Here is a 16,638-nt window from a genome sequence, read left to right on the forward strand (position 1 = left end):
GGTGCAGTGCGCCCCCCCAAAGCCTCTTCCCCCCCCCCCTATTATCACTGGCCACAAGTCCCTCCCCCCCTATTATCACTGGCCACAAGTCCCTCCCCCCCCTATTATCACTGGCCACAAGTCCCCCCCCTATTATCACTGGCCACAAGTCCCCCCCCCTATTATCACTGGCCACAAGTCCCCCCCCCTATTATCACTGGCCACAAGTCCCCCCCCCCCCATTATCACTGGCCACAAGTCCCCCCCCCCCTATTATCACTGGCCACAAGTCCCCCCCCCTATTATCACTGGCCACAAGTCCCCCCCCCTATTATCACTGGCCACAAGTCCCCCCCCCCCTATTATCACTGGCCACAAGTCCCCCCCCCTATTATCACTGGCCACAAGTCGTCGTCCCCTATTATCACTGGCCACAAGTCGTCCCCCCCTATTATCACTGGCCACAAGTCGTCGTCCCCTATTATCACTGGCCACAAGCCCCCCCCCCCCTATTATCACTGGCCACAAGTCGTCGTCCCTATTATCACTGGCCACAAGTCGTCGTCCCTATTATCACTGGCCACAAGTCCCCCCACCCTATTATCACTGGCCACAAGTCCCAGCCCCCCCCCCTATTATCACTGGCCACAAGTCCCCCCCCCCCCCATTGTTATATGGTGGCTACAGGGTCCCATCCCCTTCATTGGTGGCAGTGGCAGAGTACACTGCTGGGGCTCAGATCGGTTACCATGGCAGCCAGGACGCTACTGAAGCCCTGGCTGCCATGTTCAGCTCCCTGCTGCTGTGTGCACAGAGCCCAGGGAGATGTGTGAGATCCTATTCACCCTGATAGATCTCTATCAGGGTGAATAGCACAAGGGATGAAAAGATCTAGGTTCTAGTCCCTAAGGGAAGAGATGGTTATTAAATAAAAAAAAGTAAAAAAAAAAGCCAAAATACTAAAAGTTTAAATGGCCCCCTTCCCAGTTTTACATATAAAATTTACAAACAATAAAGAATAAACATATTACATATCGCCACGTCCCAAAAAGTGTGAGCTATTAAAATATAAAAAAATATTTCCGCTCGGTGAAGGCCGTAACAGATAAAAAAAACCTCTAAACCACGCAATTCGCCATTTTTAGTCACCTTGTCCCCCAGAAGATGTCCCTGGATGTGAGAGGTATGTGGTGCTGTTTTCTCCTATATGTAGTGCTGGCTCACTACTGTGACCTGCGTCTCATCCTCTCAAAGTTCTTTTTTTTTAAAATTATATGCATTTTAAATTTGGCGACTAAAAAATGTAATTTGGCTCCTAAATTTTTTAGTTTAGGAGCCAATGGCTCCTGGTCATTTTTTTTTTGTCTGGAGCACTGACACCCCCTCCGCATGTTGATTGACAGGGCCAGCGGACGGGATCTCTCACTGCTGGCCCTGTTTGCATTCAAAATCTGGCGCCTGCGCCGTACCTGTCTTCAGTCGGCGCAGGCGCACTGAGAGGAGGACGCTCGCTCGGCCTCTCCTTCCTCAATGCGCCTGCGCCGGGTGTAGATGTGACGTCATCGGCGCAGGCGCATTCAGGATGGAGCGGCCGAGCGAGCGTCCGCCTCTCAGTGCGCCTGCGCCGACTGAATCCCGTTACGGCGCAGGCGCGAGATTTTGAATGCAAACAGGGCCAGCAGAGAGAGATCCCGTCCGCTGGCCCTGTCAATCAACATGCGGAGGATGCGGCTGCTACCAGCAAGTAGCCGCCCTATGGTAGCAAGGTAATTAGCATATTTTAAAAGTACGTTTTTAACAGAATCTGCTGAACGAAAATGATTAATTACAGTATGTATGCATAAATCGCATTATAGGCATTATAAGTAACCAAAAAAAAATAAAAAATGTTTAGTGGGGTGACAGAAGCCCTTTAAGAACCTCCGATATTTTTGGATTCATGGATTTGTTTCTAATGTCTATGATGCGATTACCACTATAAAGGTTTTGTGCAGAATTACACAAGTATGGCTACTTTTTGGTGCCACACCTGTCCACGGTTTGTAAGGGGTGTGATGTCACAGAACAAACCCATTCACTAGTAGACCTGAGCTGCAATACCATACACAACCCATGGACCAGTGTGGTGCTTTTTTTGGAAGAAAGCAGCCATGATTTTAAAATCCAGTACAACCCCTTTAAAAGTTAGAGACTGGACCAGATGCACAAGTAAGTTCTTTGCTTTACTTTCAGTTGCTGGTTGTGACAAAACTCGACATGAAGTCACATTACAGGAATGGAATGATCTCTTGAATCCAGACCTGGAGGCACAGCTCATTTTCAGACACTTGATTGGAGTAAGAGAGTTAATGAGGTACATTGATTAGTACATCATGGCTATACAACATTTCCAACTTCAGTCTGCTCTCGTGAAGACAGTAAAGCTGTCTCCAGATCTGTCTTTTGACTGTACTTTTATCTGATAGCATTATAAATATATGTCAACATTCACAGACTGCTGGATGCAAAAATAAAACATCATCATTTTTTTAATTCTAAAATGCAACCAACTAATGACTGCAAACTACGTCATGAACAAGTAATTGAGTCATATACTGTATTTAGAAAAAAGGGGTAGAGCTCTGTCCACATTAGTGTCCTAACCTTCATTTGTAAAGCAGCCATGACCACTATTGATTAAGTTCTTTCAAACAGATCCCAACAATTCATGATAGGTCCCACTGACATAAGGAGGCATGTTGTGTGTATTGGTGTAGCACGATGTGGATTAGTGCCTATGTCTAGTTTAAAAATTACAATATTTCAAAGTAATATGGAATCTAAATAAATAAAAATATAAAATCCACTACTGATCAGAAGCAGCCATGCAGAAAAAACATTTACATTCAGTGACTCACTGGTGATGTCTTCTCTGATTGAGGTCGTCTTCTCTTTTCTTTTCCATCCAGCCCAGATCATCAAGGCAACTTCTCTGGGGGAAGATCCAACTCTCTCTAGAGTTTGCTGCCCAGGTGTTTTTAGCTCCTCACTTTTGCAACACATCTCCACTGCTACGCTAACACAAACTGCTCACAATGTTGCCAACTGCATCCCCTGAATATAATTACAGCACACTGTGGCTGTGTATAATATAATTCTACTACACGTTGTGCCCTCTGAATATAATTACAGCACACTGTGCCTGTGTAATATAATTCTACCACACATTGTGCCCCTGAATATAATTACAGCACACTGTGCCTGTGTAATATAATTCTACTACACGTTGTGCCCTCTGAATATAATTACAGCACACTGTGCCTGTGTAATATAATTCTACTACACGTTGTGCCCCCTGAATATAATTACAGCACACTGCCTGTGTAATATAATTCTACTATACGTTGTGCCCTCTGAATATAATTACACCACACACTGTGCCCTAACATGATTACTCCACAGACTGTGCCCCTAATGTAATTACACCACACTGTGCATGTGTAATATAATTCTACTACACATTGTGCCCCCTGAATATAATTACAGCACACTGTGGCTGTGTAATATAATTCTACTACACGTTGTGCCCTCTGAATATAATTACAGCACACTGTGCCTGTGTAATATAATTCTACTACACGTTGTGCCCTCTGAAAATAATTACAGCACATTGTGCCTGTGTAATACAATTCTACTACACGTTGTGCCCTCTGAATATAATTATACCACACTGTACATGTGTAATATAATTCTACTACCCGTTGTGCCCCCTGAATATAATTATAGCACGCTGTGGCTGTGTAATATAATTCTACTACACGTTGTGCCCCTGAATATAATAACAGCACACTGTGCCTGTGTAATATAATTCTACTACACGTTGTGCCCTCTGAATATAATTACAGCACACTATGCCTGTGTAATACAATTCTACTACACGTTGTGCCCCCTGAATATAATTACAGCACACTGTGCCTGTGTAATATAATTCTACTACACGTTGTGCCCCCTGAATATAATTACAGCACACTGCCTGTGTAATATAATTCTACTATACGTTGTGCCCTCTGAATATAATTACACCACACACTGTGCCCTAACATGATTACTCCACAGACTGTGCCCCTAATGTAATTACACCACACTGTGCATGTGTAATATAATTCTACTACACATTGTGCCCCCTGAATATAATTACAGCACACTGTGGCTGTGTAATATAATTCTACTACACGTTGTGCCCTCTGAATCTAATTACAGCACACTGTGCCTGTGTAATATAATTCTACTACACGTTGTGCCCTCTGAAAATAATTACAGCACATTGTGCCTGTGTAATACAATTCTACTACACGTTGTGCCCTTTGAATATAATTACACCACACTGTGCCTGTGTAATATAATTCTACTACACGTCGTGCCCTCTGAATCTAATTACAGCACACTGTGCCTGTGTAATATAATTCTACTACACGTTGTGCCCTCTGAAAATAATTACAGCACATTGTGCCTGTGTAATACAATTCTACTACACGTTGTGCCCTCTGAAAATAATTATACCACACTGTACATGTGTAATATAATTCTACTACACGTTGTGCCCCCTGAATATAATTATAGCACACTGTGGCTGTGTAATATAATTCTACTACACGTTGTGCCCCTGAATATAATAACAGCACACTGTGCCTGTGTAATATAATTCTACTACACGTTGTGCCCTCTGAATATAATTACAGCACACTGTGCCTGTGTAATACAATTCTACTACACGTTGTGCCCCCTGAATATAATTACAGCACACTGAGGCTGTATAATATAATTCTACTACACGTTGTGCCCCTGAATATAATTACACCACACTATGTCTGTGTAATATAATTCTACTACACGTTGTGCCCTCTGAATATAATTACAGCACACTATGCCTGTGTAATATAATTCTACTACACGTTGTGCCCTCTGAATATAATTACAGCACACTGTGGCTGTGTAATATAATTCTACTACACGTTGTGCCCCCTGAATATAATTACAGCACACTGTGGCTGTGTAATATAATTCTACTACACGTTGTGCCCTCTGAATATAATTACAGCACACTGTGCCTGTGTAATATAATTCTACTACACGTTGTGCCCTCTGAATATAATTACAGCACACTATGCCTGTGTAATATAATTCTACTACACGTTGTGCCCTCTGAATATAATTACAGCACACTGTGCCTGTGTAATATAATTCTACTACACGTTGTGCCCCCTGAATATAATTACAGCACACTGCCTGTGTAATATAATTCTACTATACGTTGTGCCCTCTGAATATAATTACACCACACACTGTGCCCTAACATGATTACTCCACAGACTGTGCCCCTAATGTAATTACACCACACTGTGCATGTGTAATATAATTCTACTACACATTGTGCCCCCTGAATATAATTACAGCACACTGTGGCTGTGTAATATAATTCTACTACACGTTGTGCCCTCTGAATATAATTACAGCACACTGTGCCTGTGTAATATAATTCTACTACACGTCGTGCCCTCTGAATCTAATTACAGCACACTGTGCCTGTGTAATATAATTCTACTACACGTTGTGCCCTCTGAAAATAATTACAGCACATTGTGCCTGTGTAATACAATTCTACTACACGTTGTGCCCTCTGAAAATAATTATACCACACTGTACATGTGTAATATAATTCTACTACACGTTGTGCCCCCTGAATATAATTATAGCACACTGTGGCTGTGTAATATAATTCTACTACACGTTGTGCCCCTGAATATAATAACAGCACACTGTGCCTGTGTAATATAATTCTACTACACGTTGTGCCCTCTGAATATAATTACAGCACACTGTGCCTGTGTAATACAATTCTACTACACGTTGTGCCCCCTGAATATAATTACAGCACACTGAGGCTGTATAATATAATTCTACTACACGTTGTGCCCCTGAATATAATTACACCACACTATGTCTGTGTAATATAATTCTACTACACGTTGTGCCCTCTGAATATAATTACAGCACACTATGCCTGTGTAATATAATTCTACTACACGTTGTGCCCTCTGAATATAATTACAGCACACTGTGGCTGTGTAATATAATTCTACTACACGTTGTGCCCCCTGAATATAATTACAGCACACTGTGGCTGTGTAATATAATTCTACTACACGTTGTGCCCTCTGAATATAATTACAGCACACTGTGCCTGTGTAATATAATTCTACTACACGTTGTGCCCTCTGAATATAATTACAGCACACTATGCCTGTGTAATATAATTCTACTACACGTTGTGCCCTCTGAATATAATTACAGCACACTGTGGCTGTGTAATATAATTCTACTACACGTTGTGCCCCCTGAATATAATTACAGCACACTGTGGCTGTGTAATATAATTCTACTACACGTTGTGCCCCTGAATATAATTACAGCACACTGTGGCTGTGTAATATAATTCTACTACACGTTGTGCCCTCTGAATATAATTACAGCACACTATGCCTGTGTAATATAATTCTACCACACATTGTGCCCCTGAATATAATTACACCACACTGTGCCTGTGTAATGCAATTCTACTATACGTTGTGCCCCTGAATATAATTACAGCACACTGTGCCTGTGTAATATAATTCTACTACACAATGTGCCCCCTGAATATAATTACAGCACACTGTGGCTGTGTAATATAATTCTACTACACGTTGTGCCCTCTGAATATAATTACAGCACACTGTGGCTGTGTAATATAATTCTACTACACGTTGTGCCCTCTGAATATAATTACAGCACACTGTGCCTGTGTAATATAATTCTACTACACGTTGTGCCCTCTGAATATAATTACAGCACACTGTGGCTGTGTGATATAATTCTACTACACGTTATGCCCCCTGAATATAATTACAGCACACTGTGCCTGTGTAATACAAACCGGATTCCAAAAAAGTTGGGACACTAAACAAGTTGTGAATAAAAATTGAATGCAATGATGTGGAGATGGCAAATGTCAATATTTTATTTGTAATAGAACGTAGATGACAGATCAAACGTTTAATCCGAGTAAATGTATCATTTTAAAGGAAAAATACGTTGAAAAAAATTTCACGGTGTCAACAAATCCCCAAAAAGTTGGGACAAGTAGCAATAAGAGGCTGGAAAAAGTAAATTTGAGCATAACGAAGAGCTGGAAGACCAATTAACACTAATTAGGTCAATTGGCAACATGATTGGGTATAAAAAGAGCTTCTCAGAGTGGCAGTGTCTCTCAGAAGCCAAGATGGGTAGAGGATCACCAATTCCCACAATGTTGCGCAGAAAGATAGTGGAGCAATATCAGAAAGGTGTTACCCAGCGAAAAATTGCAAAGACTTTGCATCTATCATCATCAACTGTGCATAACATCATCCGAAGATTCAGAGAATCTGGAACAATCTCTGTGCGTAAGGGTCAAGGCCGTAAAACCATACTGGATGCCCGGGCCCTTAAACGACACTGCACCACAAACAGGAATGCTACTGTAAAGGAAATCACAGAATGGGCTCAGGAATACTTCCAGAAACCATTGTCAATGAACACAATCCACCGTGCCATCCGCCGTTGCCAGCTGAAACTCTACAGTGCAAAGAAGAAGCCATTTCTAAGCAAGATCCACAAGCTCAGGCGTTTTCACTGGGCCAGGGATCATTTAAAATGGAGTGTGGCAAAATGGAAGACTGTTTTGTTGTCAGACGAGTTACGATTCAAAGTTCTTTTTGGAAATCTGGGACACCATGTCATCCGGACCAAAGAGGACAAGGACAACCCAAGTTGTTATCAACGCTCAGTTCAGAAGCCTGCATCTCTGATGGTATGGGGTTGCATGAGTGCGTGTGGCATGGGCAGCTTGCATGTCTAGAAAGGCACCATCAATGAAGAAAAATATATTCAGGTTCTAGAACAACATATGCTCCCATCCAGACGTCATCTCTTTCAGGGAAGACCCTGCATTTTTCAACAAGATAATGCCAGACCACATTCTGCATCAATCACAACATCATGGCTGCGTAGGAGAAGGATCCGGGTACTGAAATGGCCAGTCTGCAGTCCAGATCTTTCACCTATAGAGAACATTTGGCGCATCATAAAGAGGAAGGTGCAACAAAGAAGGCCCAAGACGATTGAACAGTTAGAGGCCTGTATTAGACAAGAATGGGAGAGCATTCCTATTTCTAAACTTGAGAAACTGGTCTCCTCGGTCCCCAGACGTCTGTTGAGTGTTGTAAGAAGAAGGGGAGATGCCACACAGTGGTGAAAATGGCCTTGTCCCAACTTTTTGGGGATTTGTTGACACCATGAAATTCTGATTCAACATATTTTTCCCTTAAAATGGTACATTTTCTCAGTTTAAACTTTTGTTCCGTGATTTACACTGCGTGCAGAATTATTAGGCAAATTAGTATTTTGACCACATCATCCTCTTTATGCATGTTGTCTTACTCCAAGCTGTATAGGCTCGAAAGCCTACTACCAATTAAGCATATTAGGTGATGTGCATCTCTGTAATGAGAAAGGGTGTGGTCTAATGACATCAACACCCTATATTAGGTGTGCATAATTATTAGGCAACTTCCTTTCCTTTGGCAAAATGGGTCAAAAGAAGGACTTGACAGGCTCAGAAAAGTCAAAAATAGTGAGATATCTTGCAGAGGGATGCAGCACTCTTAAAATTGCAAAGCTTCTGAAGCGTGATCATCGAACAATCAAGCGTTTCATTCAAAATAGTCAACAGGGTCGCAAGAAGCGTGTGGAAAAACCAAGGCGCAAAATAACTGCCCATGAACTGAGAAAAGTCAAGCGTGCAGCTGCCAAAATGCCACTTGCCACCAGTTTGGCCATATTTCAGAGCTGCAACATCACTGGAGTGCCCAAAAGCACAAGGTGTGCAATACTCAGAGACATGGCCAAGGTAAGAAAGGCAGAAAGACGACCACCACTGAACAAGACACACAAGCTGAAACGTCAAGACTGGGCCAAGAAATATCTCAAGACTGATTTTTCTAAGGTTTTATGGACTGATGAAATGAGAGTGAGTCTTGATGGGCCAGATGGATGGGCCCGTGGCTGGATTGGTAAAGGGCAGAGAGCTCCAGTCCGACTCAGACGCCAGCAAGGTGGAGGTGGAGTACTGGTTTGGGCTGGTATCATCAAAGATGAGCTTGTGGGGCCTTTTCAGGTTGAGGATGGAGTCAAGCTCAACTCCCAGTCCTACTGCCAGTTTCTGGAAGACACCTTCTTCAAGCAGTGGTACAGGAAGAAGTCTGCATCCTTCAAGAAAAACATGATTTTCATGCAGGACAATGCTCCATCACACGCGTCCAAGTACTCCACAGCGTGGCTGGCAAGAAAGGGTATAAAAGAAGAAGATCTAATGACATGGCCTCCTTGTTCACCTGATCTGAACCACATTGAGAACCTGTGGTCCATCATCAAATGTGAGATTTACAAGGAGGGAAAACAGTACACCTCTCTGAACAGTGTCTGGGAGGCTGTGGTTGCTGCTGCACGCAATGTTGATGGTGAACAGATCAAAACACTGACAGAATCCATGGATGGCAGGCTTTTGAGTGTCCTTGCAAAGAAAGGTGGCTATATTGGTCACTGATTTGTTTTTGTTTTGTTTTTGAATGTCAGAAATGTATATTTGTGAATGTTTAGATGTTATATTGGTTTCACTGGTAAAAATAAATAATTGAAATGGGTATATATTTGTTTTTTGTTAAGTTGCCTAATAATTATGCACAGTAATAGTCACCTGCACACACAGATATCCCCCTAAAATTGCTAAAACAAAAAACAAACTAAAAACTACTTCCAAAAATATTCAGCTTTGATATTAATGAGTTTTTGGGGTTCATTGAGAACATGGTTGTTGTTCAATAATAAAATTAATCCTCAAAAATACAACTTGCCTAATAATTCTGCACTCCCTGTATGTTCTATTCTGAATAAAATATTAGAAGTTGGCACCTCCACATCATTGCATTTAGTTTTTATTCACGATTTGTAGTGTCCCAACTTTTTTGGAATCCGGTTTGTATAATTCTACTACACGTTGTGCCCCCTGAATATAATTATAGCACACTGTGCCTGTGTAATATAATTCTACTACACGTTGTGCCCTCTGAATATAATTACACCACACTGTGCCTGTGTAATATAATTCTACCACACATTGTGCCCCCTGAATATAATTACAGCACACTGTGCCTGTGTAATATAATTCTACTATACGTTGTGCCCTCTGAATATAATTACACCACACACTGTGCCCTAACATGATTACTCCACAGACTGTGCCCCTAATGTAATTACACCACACTGTGCATGTGTAATATAATTCTACTACACATTGTGCCCCCTGAATATAATTACAGCACACTGTGGCTGTGTAATATAATTCTACTACACGTTGTGCCCTCTGAATATAATTACAGCACACTGTGCCTGTGTAATATAATTCTACTACTCGTTGTGCCCTCTGAATATAATTACACCACACTATGCCTGTGTAATATAATTCTACTACACGTTGTGCCCCTGAATATAATTACAGCACACTGTGCCTGTGTAATATAATTCTACTACACGTTGTGCCCTCTGAATATAATTACACCACACTGTGCCTGTGTAATATAATTCTACTACTCGTTGTGCCCTCTGAAAATAATTACAGCACACTGTGCCTGTGTAATACAATTCTACTACACGTTGTGCCCTCTGAATATAATTAAAGCACACTGTACATGTGTAATATAATTCTACTACACGTTGTGCCCCCTGAATATAATTACAGCACACTGTGCCTGTGTAATATAATTCTACTACACGTTGTGCCCTCTGAATATAATTACAGCACACTGTGCCTGTGTAATATAATTCTACTACACGTTGTGCCCCCTGAATATAATTACAGCACACTGTGGCTGTGTAATATAATTCTACTACACGTTGTGCCCTCTGAATATAATTACAGCACACTATGCCTGTGTAATATAATTCTACTACACGTTGTGCCCCCTGAATATAATTACAGCACACTGTGGCTGTGTAATATAATTCTACTACACGTTGTGCCCTCTGAATATAATTACAGCACATTGTGCCTGTGTAATACAATTCTACTACACGTTGTGCCCTCTGAATATAATTACAGCACACTGTGGCTGTGTAATATAATTCTACTACACGTTGTGCCCTCTGAATATAATTACAGCACACTGTGGCTGTGTAATATAATTCTACTACACGTTGTGCCCTCTGAATATAATTACAGCACACTGTGCCTGTGTAATATAATTCTACTACACGTTGTGCCCCCTGAATATAATTACAGCACACTGTGCCTGTGTAATATAATTCTACTACACGTTGTGCCCTCTGAATATAATTACAGCACACTATGCCTGTGTAATATAATTCTACTACACGTTGTGCCCTTTGAATATAATTACACCACACTGTGCCTGTGTAATATAATTCTACTACACGTTGTGCCCCCTGAATATAATTACAGCACACTGTGGCTGTGTAATATAATTCTACTACACGTTGTGCCCTCTGAATATAATTACACCACACTGTGCCTGTGTAATATAATGCTACTACAGGTTGTGCCCTCTGAATATAATTACACCACACACTGTGCCCTAAGATGATTACTCCACAGACTGCGCCCCTAATGTAATTACACACTGTGCCCTGCAAATATAATTATTCTACACTTTGCTCCCTTAGTATAATTTTACTACACACTGTGTTCACTGAATAAAATACTGCCACACACTGTGACCTGTAGATATCAATACTGCCATGAATAGCACCTGAAAATACAAATCCCTCCTGTATAAAATGAGGAGCACATTGCCCCCTGAAAATATCATAAAAAATATTGCTGCCAGATATAGTTTGCATAAAAACAAAATGCAATCAAGATTAAATACCGTCTTTATCAGAGCACCAACCCCCAAAGGAACAACCCCCAACCTCCATCCTTCCCCTAATTATACTCTATTTTCTCCTGACACTTCCAACTGAGGTTAACCCCTGATGCTTTTCTCCTCGGGGTTATCAGGTTCATCATGGAATATATTGGTTGGTATCTGGTCCTTACAAAATCTTAAAATTAATATAGTAAATGCAACTTCAGAAGATTAACAACTGTTAAATTACAATGTGTCATTATTTAACAAAACTAGACCAAAATACAGAAGCTGTGCGTGAAAAATTAAGTACATGCTTACTGCTTCTATAGGAATTAAGAGGGTGGGTAGTAGCCAGGTGCTTCTTATCAAATACCCTTGACTAAATGATCATCAGCAAGTGTGACCACCTTTATAAAAGTAGACGTTTTGGCAGTTTGCTGGTCAGGGGCATTCAGGTGTGTGTTAACGCAATGCCAAGGAGGAAAGACATCAGCAATGATTTTGGAGAAGCAATTGTTGCTGCCCATTAATCTGGGAAGGGTTATAAGACAATTTTTTAAACCCTTTAAAGTCTATCATTCTCAATTATTATTATTATTATTATTATTATTATTATTATTAAAGCGCCATTCATTCCATATCGCTGTACATATTATAAGGGGTGCACATACATAATGCAGACAATTGCACTAATCATAAACTAGACGAGTTAAAAACTTGTACAGAAATAGAGAGGACCCTGCCCGTGAGGGCTTACAATCTACATGGTATGGGAGAAGGACACAGTAGGTGCGGGTGAAGTTGGTCATGGCGATATAGAGGCAGCAGGGTCACTGGTTGTAGGCTTGTCTGAAGAGGTGTGTTTTCAGGTTTCTTTTGAAGGATTCCACTGTAGGTGAGAGTCTGATATGTTGGGGTAGCGAGTTCCAGAGTATGGGGGATGCACGGGAGAAATCTTGGAGCCGACTGTGGGAAGAGGTGATAAGAGGAGAGGAGAGAAGGAGGTCTTGTGAGGATCGGAGATTGTGTGTGGGGATGTATCGGGAAAGTAGCTCAGAGATGTAGGGAGGGGACAGGTTGTGGACAGCCTTGTATGTATTTGTTAGTACTTTGAAGTGAATTTGTTGGGCAATGGGGAGCCAGTGAAGGGATTGGTAGAGGGGAGAGGCAGAGGAGTAATAGGGTGAGAGGTGGATTAGTCGGGGAGCAGAGTTGAGGATAGATTGGAGGGGTGCAAGAGTGCTAGATGGAAGGCCACAGAGGAGAATGTTGCAGTAGTCTAGGCGGGAGATGATGAGGGTATGTACAAGCATTTTCGCAGATTCCAAGTTAAGGAAAGCACGGATGCGGGAGATGTTTTTGAGTTGGAGGCGGCAGGTGGTGGAAAGGGTTTGGATGTGCAGTCGGAAGGAAAGGGCAGAATCCAAGGTCACTCCAAGGCAGCGGACTTGGTTGACCAGGGAGAGTGTGCTGCCATTGATCGTGATAGATAGGTCTGTTGGGGGGTTTGAACAAGATGGGGGAAAGATTATGAATTCTGTCTTATTCATGTTAAGTTTTAGAAAGCGAGAGGCAAAGAAGGATGATATAGAAGATAGACATTGTGGGATTCTTGATAGTAAGGTGGTGATGTCTGGAATTAGAAAGATTATTGACAAGTGGAAAATATTCAAGGCAGTTGATGCTCTTCTCCGGAGTGGACATCCCAGCAAACTTACCCAAAGGTCAGACTGTGCAGTGCTCAAACAAATTGCCCTCGGTAAGCAAGTTAAATGTTCATGACAGAACAATTAGAAAAAGACTAACAAACAATATCCTTTGGACAGACAAAACCAAAATGAAGATTTCAGTGACCATATTTCCTATTGTTACATTTGTCAAGCACGGTGGTGGAGGGGTGATGATTTGAGTTTGTTTTGCAGTCACAGGACCTGGGCACCTTGCAGTCATTAGGGAACATTTACTAGCTCCTTACGCCACTATTGTGGCATAAAAAAGTCACACATTATGGCAGACACTACTAATTAGCGACTTTTTAGGCTTCTCCTCACTTTTATGAAGTGGCGAGAGAAAGGGGTGAAGCTTAGCATCTGATTTATTATAACTTTTGCCAGAAAGTGGCAGAAGTTATAGCTGAAGTCTACGCCGCAGAGATGTGCCTGATTTGTTAAGCGGAATCTGCCTCTTAATAAATTAGGCGCATCTCACGCTATTGCAGTAAATAAATGTCCCTCATTGAGTCAACCATGAACTCCTCTGTATACCAAAGCATTCTAGAGTCAAATGTGAGGCCATCAATCCAAAAGCTAACATTTGGCAAATCTGGGTCCTGCAATGATCCCAAGCCCACAAGCAAATCTACACCAGAATGCCTGATAAAGAGAAGGATCAAGGTGTTGCAACTAAACAGTCAAAATCCAGAGCTCAACCCAATGAAAATGCTGTGGAAAGACCTTAAATGGGTTTTCCAGATTCCTAGTATTGATTACCTACAGATGTAGCCGAGCAAAAATTGACTCTGATAACACATGGCATTGCGTTATCTTGGTTATCTCATGACAAAAGCTATTGAAAATTTAGTTCACTTTTTCTAGCTATTCGTAACTTAACACGTTAACCATCAAGTTTAGCTTGACTGCATCTGTATCTGCAGGTTAAGTCATTAATATCCAATTGGTGAGGGTTAGACACCCTGCTCCACCACTGATCAGCTGTTACCTGCAGCTGCTGGCACTGAAACTAGCAATGGGAATGGAATAAGAAGTACAGCTTCGTTCAAAGTGTAGTGGCCGTGGCAGGTTACTGTAACTTAGCTACCTTTCACTTCTGTGTAAGATGAGCTGCAGTAACCCAGCATGAGCTGTGCTTCCTATTCCCTTTAACATGCTAGTTTCAGCACGGCAGACTGCAGGGAACAGCTGATCGGTGGGGGAACGTGGTGTCGGACCTGAGAATAGGTGATCAATATCGGGAGCATGGAAAACCCCTTTAAGAAAGCTGTGCATAAACGAATGCCCACAAACCTCAATAAATTTAAGATTTTTTTCAAAAAAAGAGTGGGCCAAAATTCCTGCAGAATGATGGGAGAAACTGATAGACGTGGCTTTTCCATTATGGCTTCATTTTTTTTAGAATAAGTAATGACACAGTGGAATCTGTTGTGTTCTGCTTCATCTGAGGTTGTATTTACTGAATTTTAAGACCTTCTAAGGAGCAGGTGTTTTTTTGTTATGTCTGGATACATAAAACCATAGAATTCAAAGAGGATGTGCTTGGCTTTTCTCATGACTGTAGGATTAATACATTTAATCCACAAAATCTCTCCTCCAAATAGATATACCGCCAATACAAATAACATAGTCCACATAGAAGGAAGTTGCCTCAGTTACTCTCGTGGCACTGCATGCATCTTTACTGGAGATCATAGGTCAGATTTATCATTACACTTACATCTTACTCCACTTTTACATATGTCCAAAGTCAGATTTATTAATGGTCCTTTAATACTGTGATAAATGTGGTTTGACGGTAGCAGTTTATCCTTCACTAAGCGGCTTTACAAAAGCCGCACGTCTTCATGAAAAAGTCGCATGTTCTATTAAAAAGTCGCATAAGATAAGCATGGTCCTTACTGGAGTTAAATTGCGCAATTTTTTGCGACTTTTGAAATTGTCGCAATAGTAATCTGTCTAGAGATTCATTTACATAAGAAAACACGCCCACTTTCAGAAAACTGGCGAGCATAGCGCAGAGCCAATAAAAGTTGCAAATTTTTTGCGCAGTTTTAGCGATTGCACAAAAAATTTAAACTTTTTCACTCAATTATTTTGACTTGAGCTAATGATAAATCTGGCCCCGTGTATTTAAAACCACTCCTTTATGTTGTGAGTTATGACCTGGCTCTGTGATTTTCTGCCAGATATAGTGCAACTGAAAATAATTCTGCCAGGTATAGTACCCGCTCAAAATATTTCTGCTAGAATTAGATCCCCTGAACATATTTTTGCCACATTCAGTGTGCCTGAAAACATTTCTACCAGATATAGTGCCCCCTGAAAATAACAATGCGAGGTTTATTGCCCCAGAAAATATTTCTGCCTGACAGTTGTGCCACACATACTGCGCCGCCTTATGCTGCTGTCACTGACCGTCACGGTAAATAACATTCTACAGCCCCTTCTTGCAATGCAGGTCAGGCCTGGCTTCTTGTTGCCAGACTCCTGTAGAATGGCACAGGGGGTTAAGAGACTTCATTGTGCCACCTGAGTCACACAGAGGGTGCCAAATGGCGAGGCATGGAGTGGAGGAGGGCTCCTTTGCGCTTGATTGAGCCATTATCATGATGGGGAGATGGCAGACTAAATCCCAGCTTCAAGAAGACTGTGCTTTCTTTGCTGTCAAAAGCAACAGAAACCCAACCCAAAGAAAAAAATTGTAATGTGAACTGAGCCTTATCTAACCAGTAGTGTGCATAACAGTAAAATAAATATTATTTTCATCTGCAGGGAAAAGTACTTGGAACTAACAAAACACGATAAAAGCAGCAAATCTGACTTAACCGCAGGTATGTTTTCACTGTTCTTTTATTGCAGTCTACCTGTGGAAATGCACAGGTATTAACGGAATTCACCTATGGTGACATAGCAAAATAGGACCAGGACTATCAAGGTGTGAAACT

The 16,638-nt window shown here is 41.4% G+C and overlaps 1 protein-coding gene across 2 annotated transcripts in view; it reads left to right on the forward strand.

The window, feature by feature from the left end:
• The window catches only part of LOC120995486 (ras GTPase-activating protein 4-like), a 236,031-nt gene that overhangs the window by 217,405 nt on the left and 1,988 nt on the right, over window positions 1–16,638 (forward strand). The window contains exons 19-20 of one of the 2 annotated variants that reach the window (XM_040424735.1): window positions 2,212–2,332; window positions 16,466–16,524. In XM_040424735.1, coding sequence (XP_040280669.1) covers window positions 2,212–2,332; window positions 16,466–16,524 — 180 coding nt within the window. The remainder of the gene's footprint in view (window positions 1–2,211; window positions 2,333–16,465; window positions 16,525–16,638) is intronic. The other variant, XM_040424736.1, reaches the window with a different exon arrangement.

This window comes from Bufo bufo, chromosome 3 (assembly GCF_905171765.1).
Source record: "Bufo bufo chromosome 3, aBufBuf1.1, whole genome shotgun sequence".
NCBI classification, from domain to species: domain Eukaryota; kingdom Metazoa; phylum Chordata; class Amphibia; order Anura; family Bufonidae; genus Bufo; species Bufo bufo.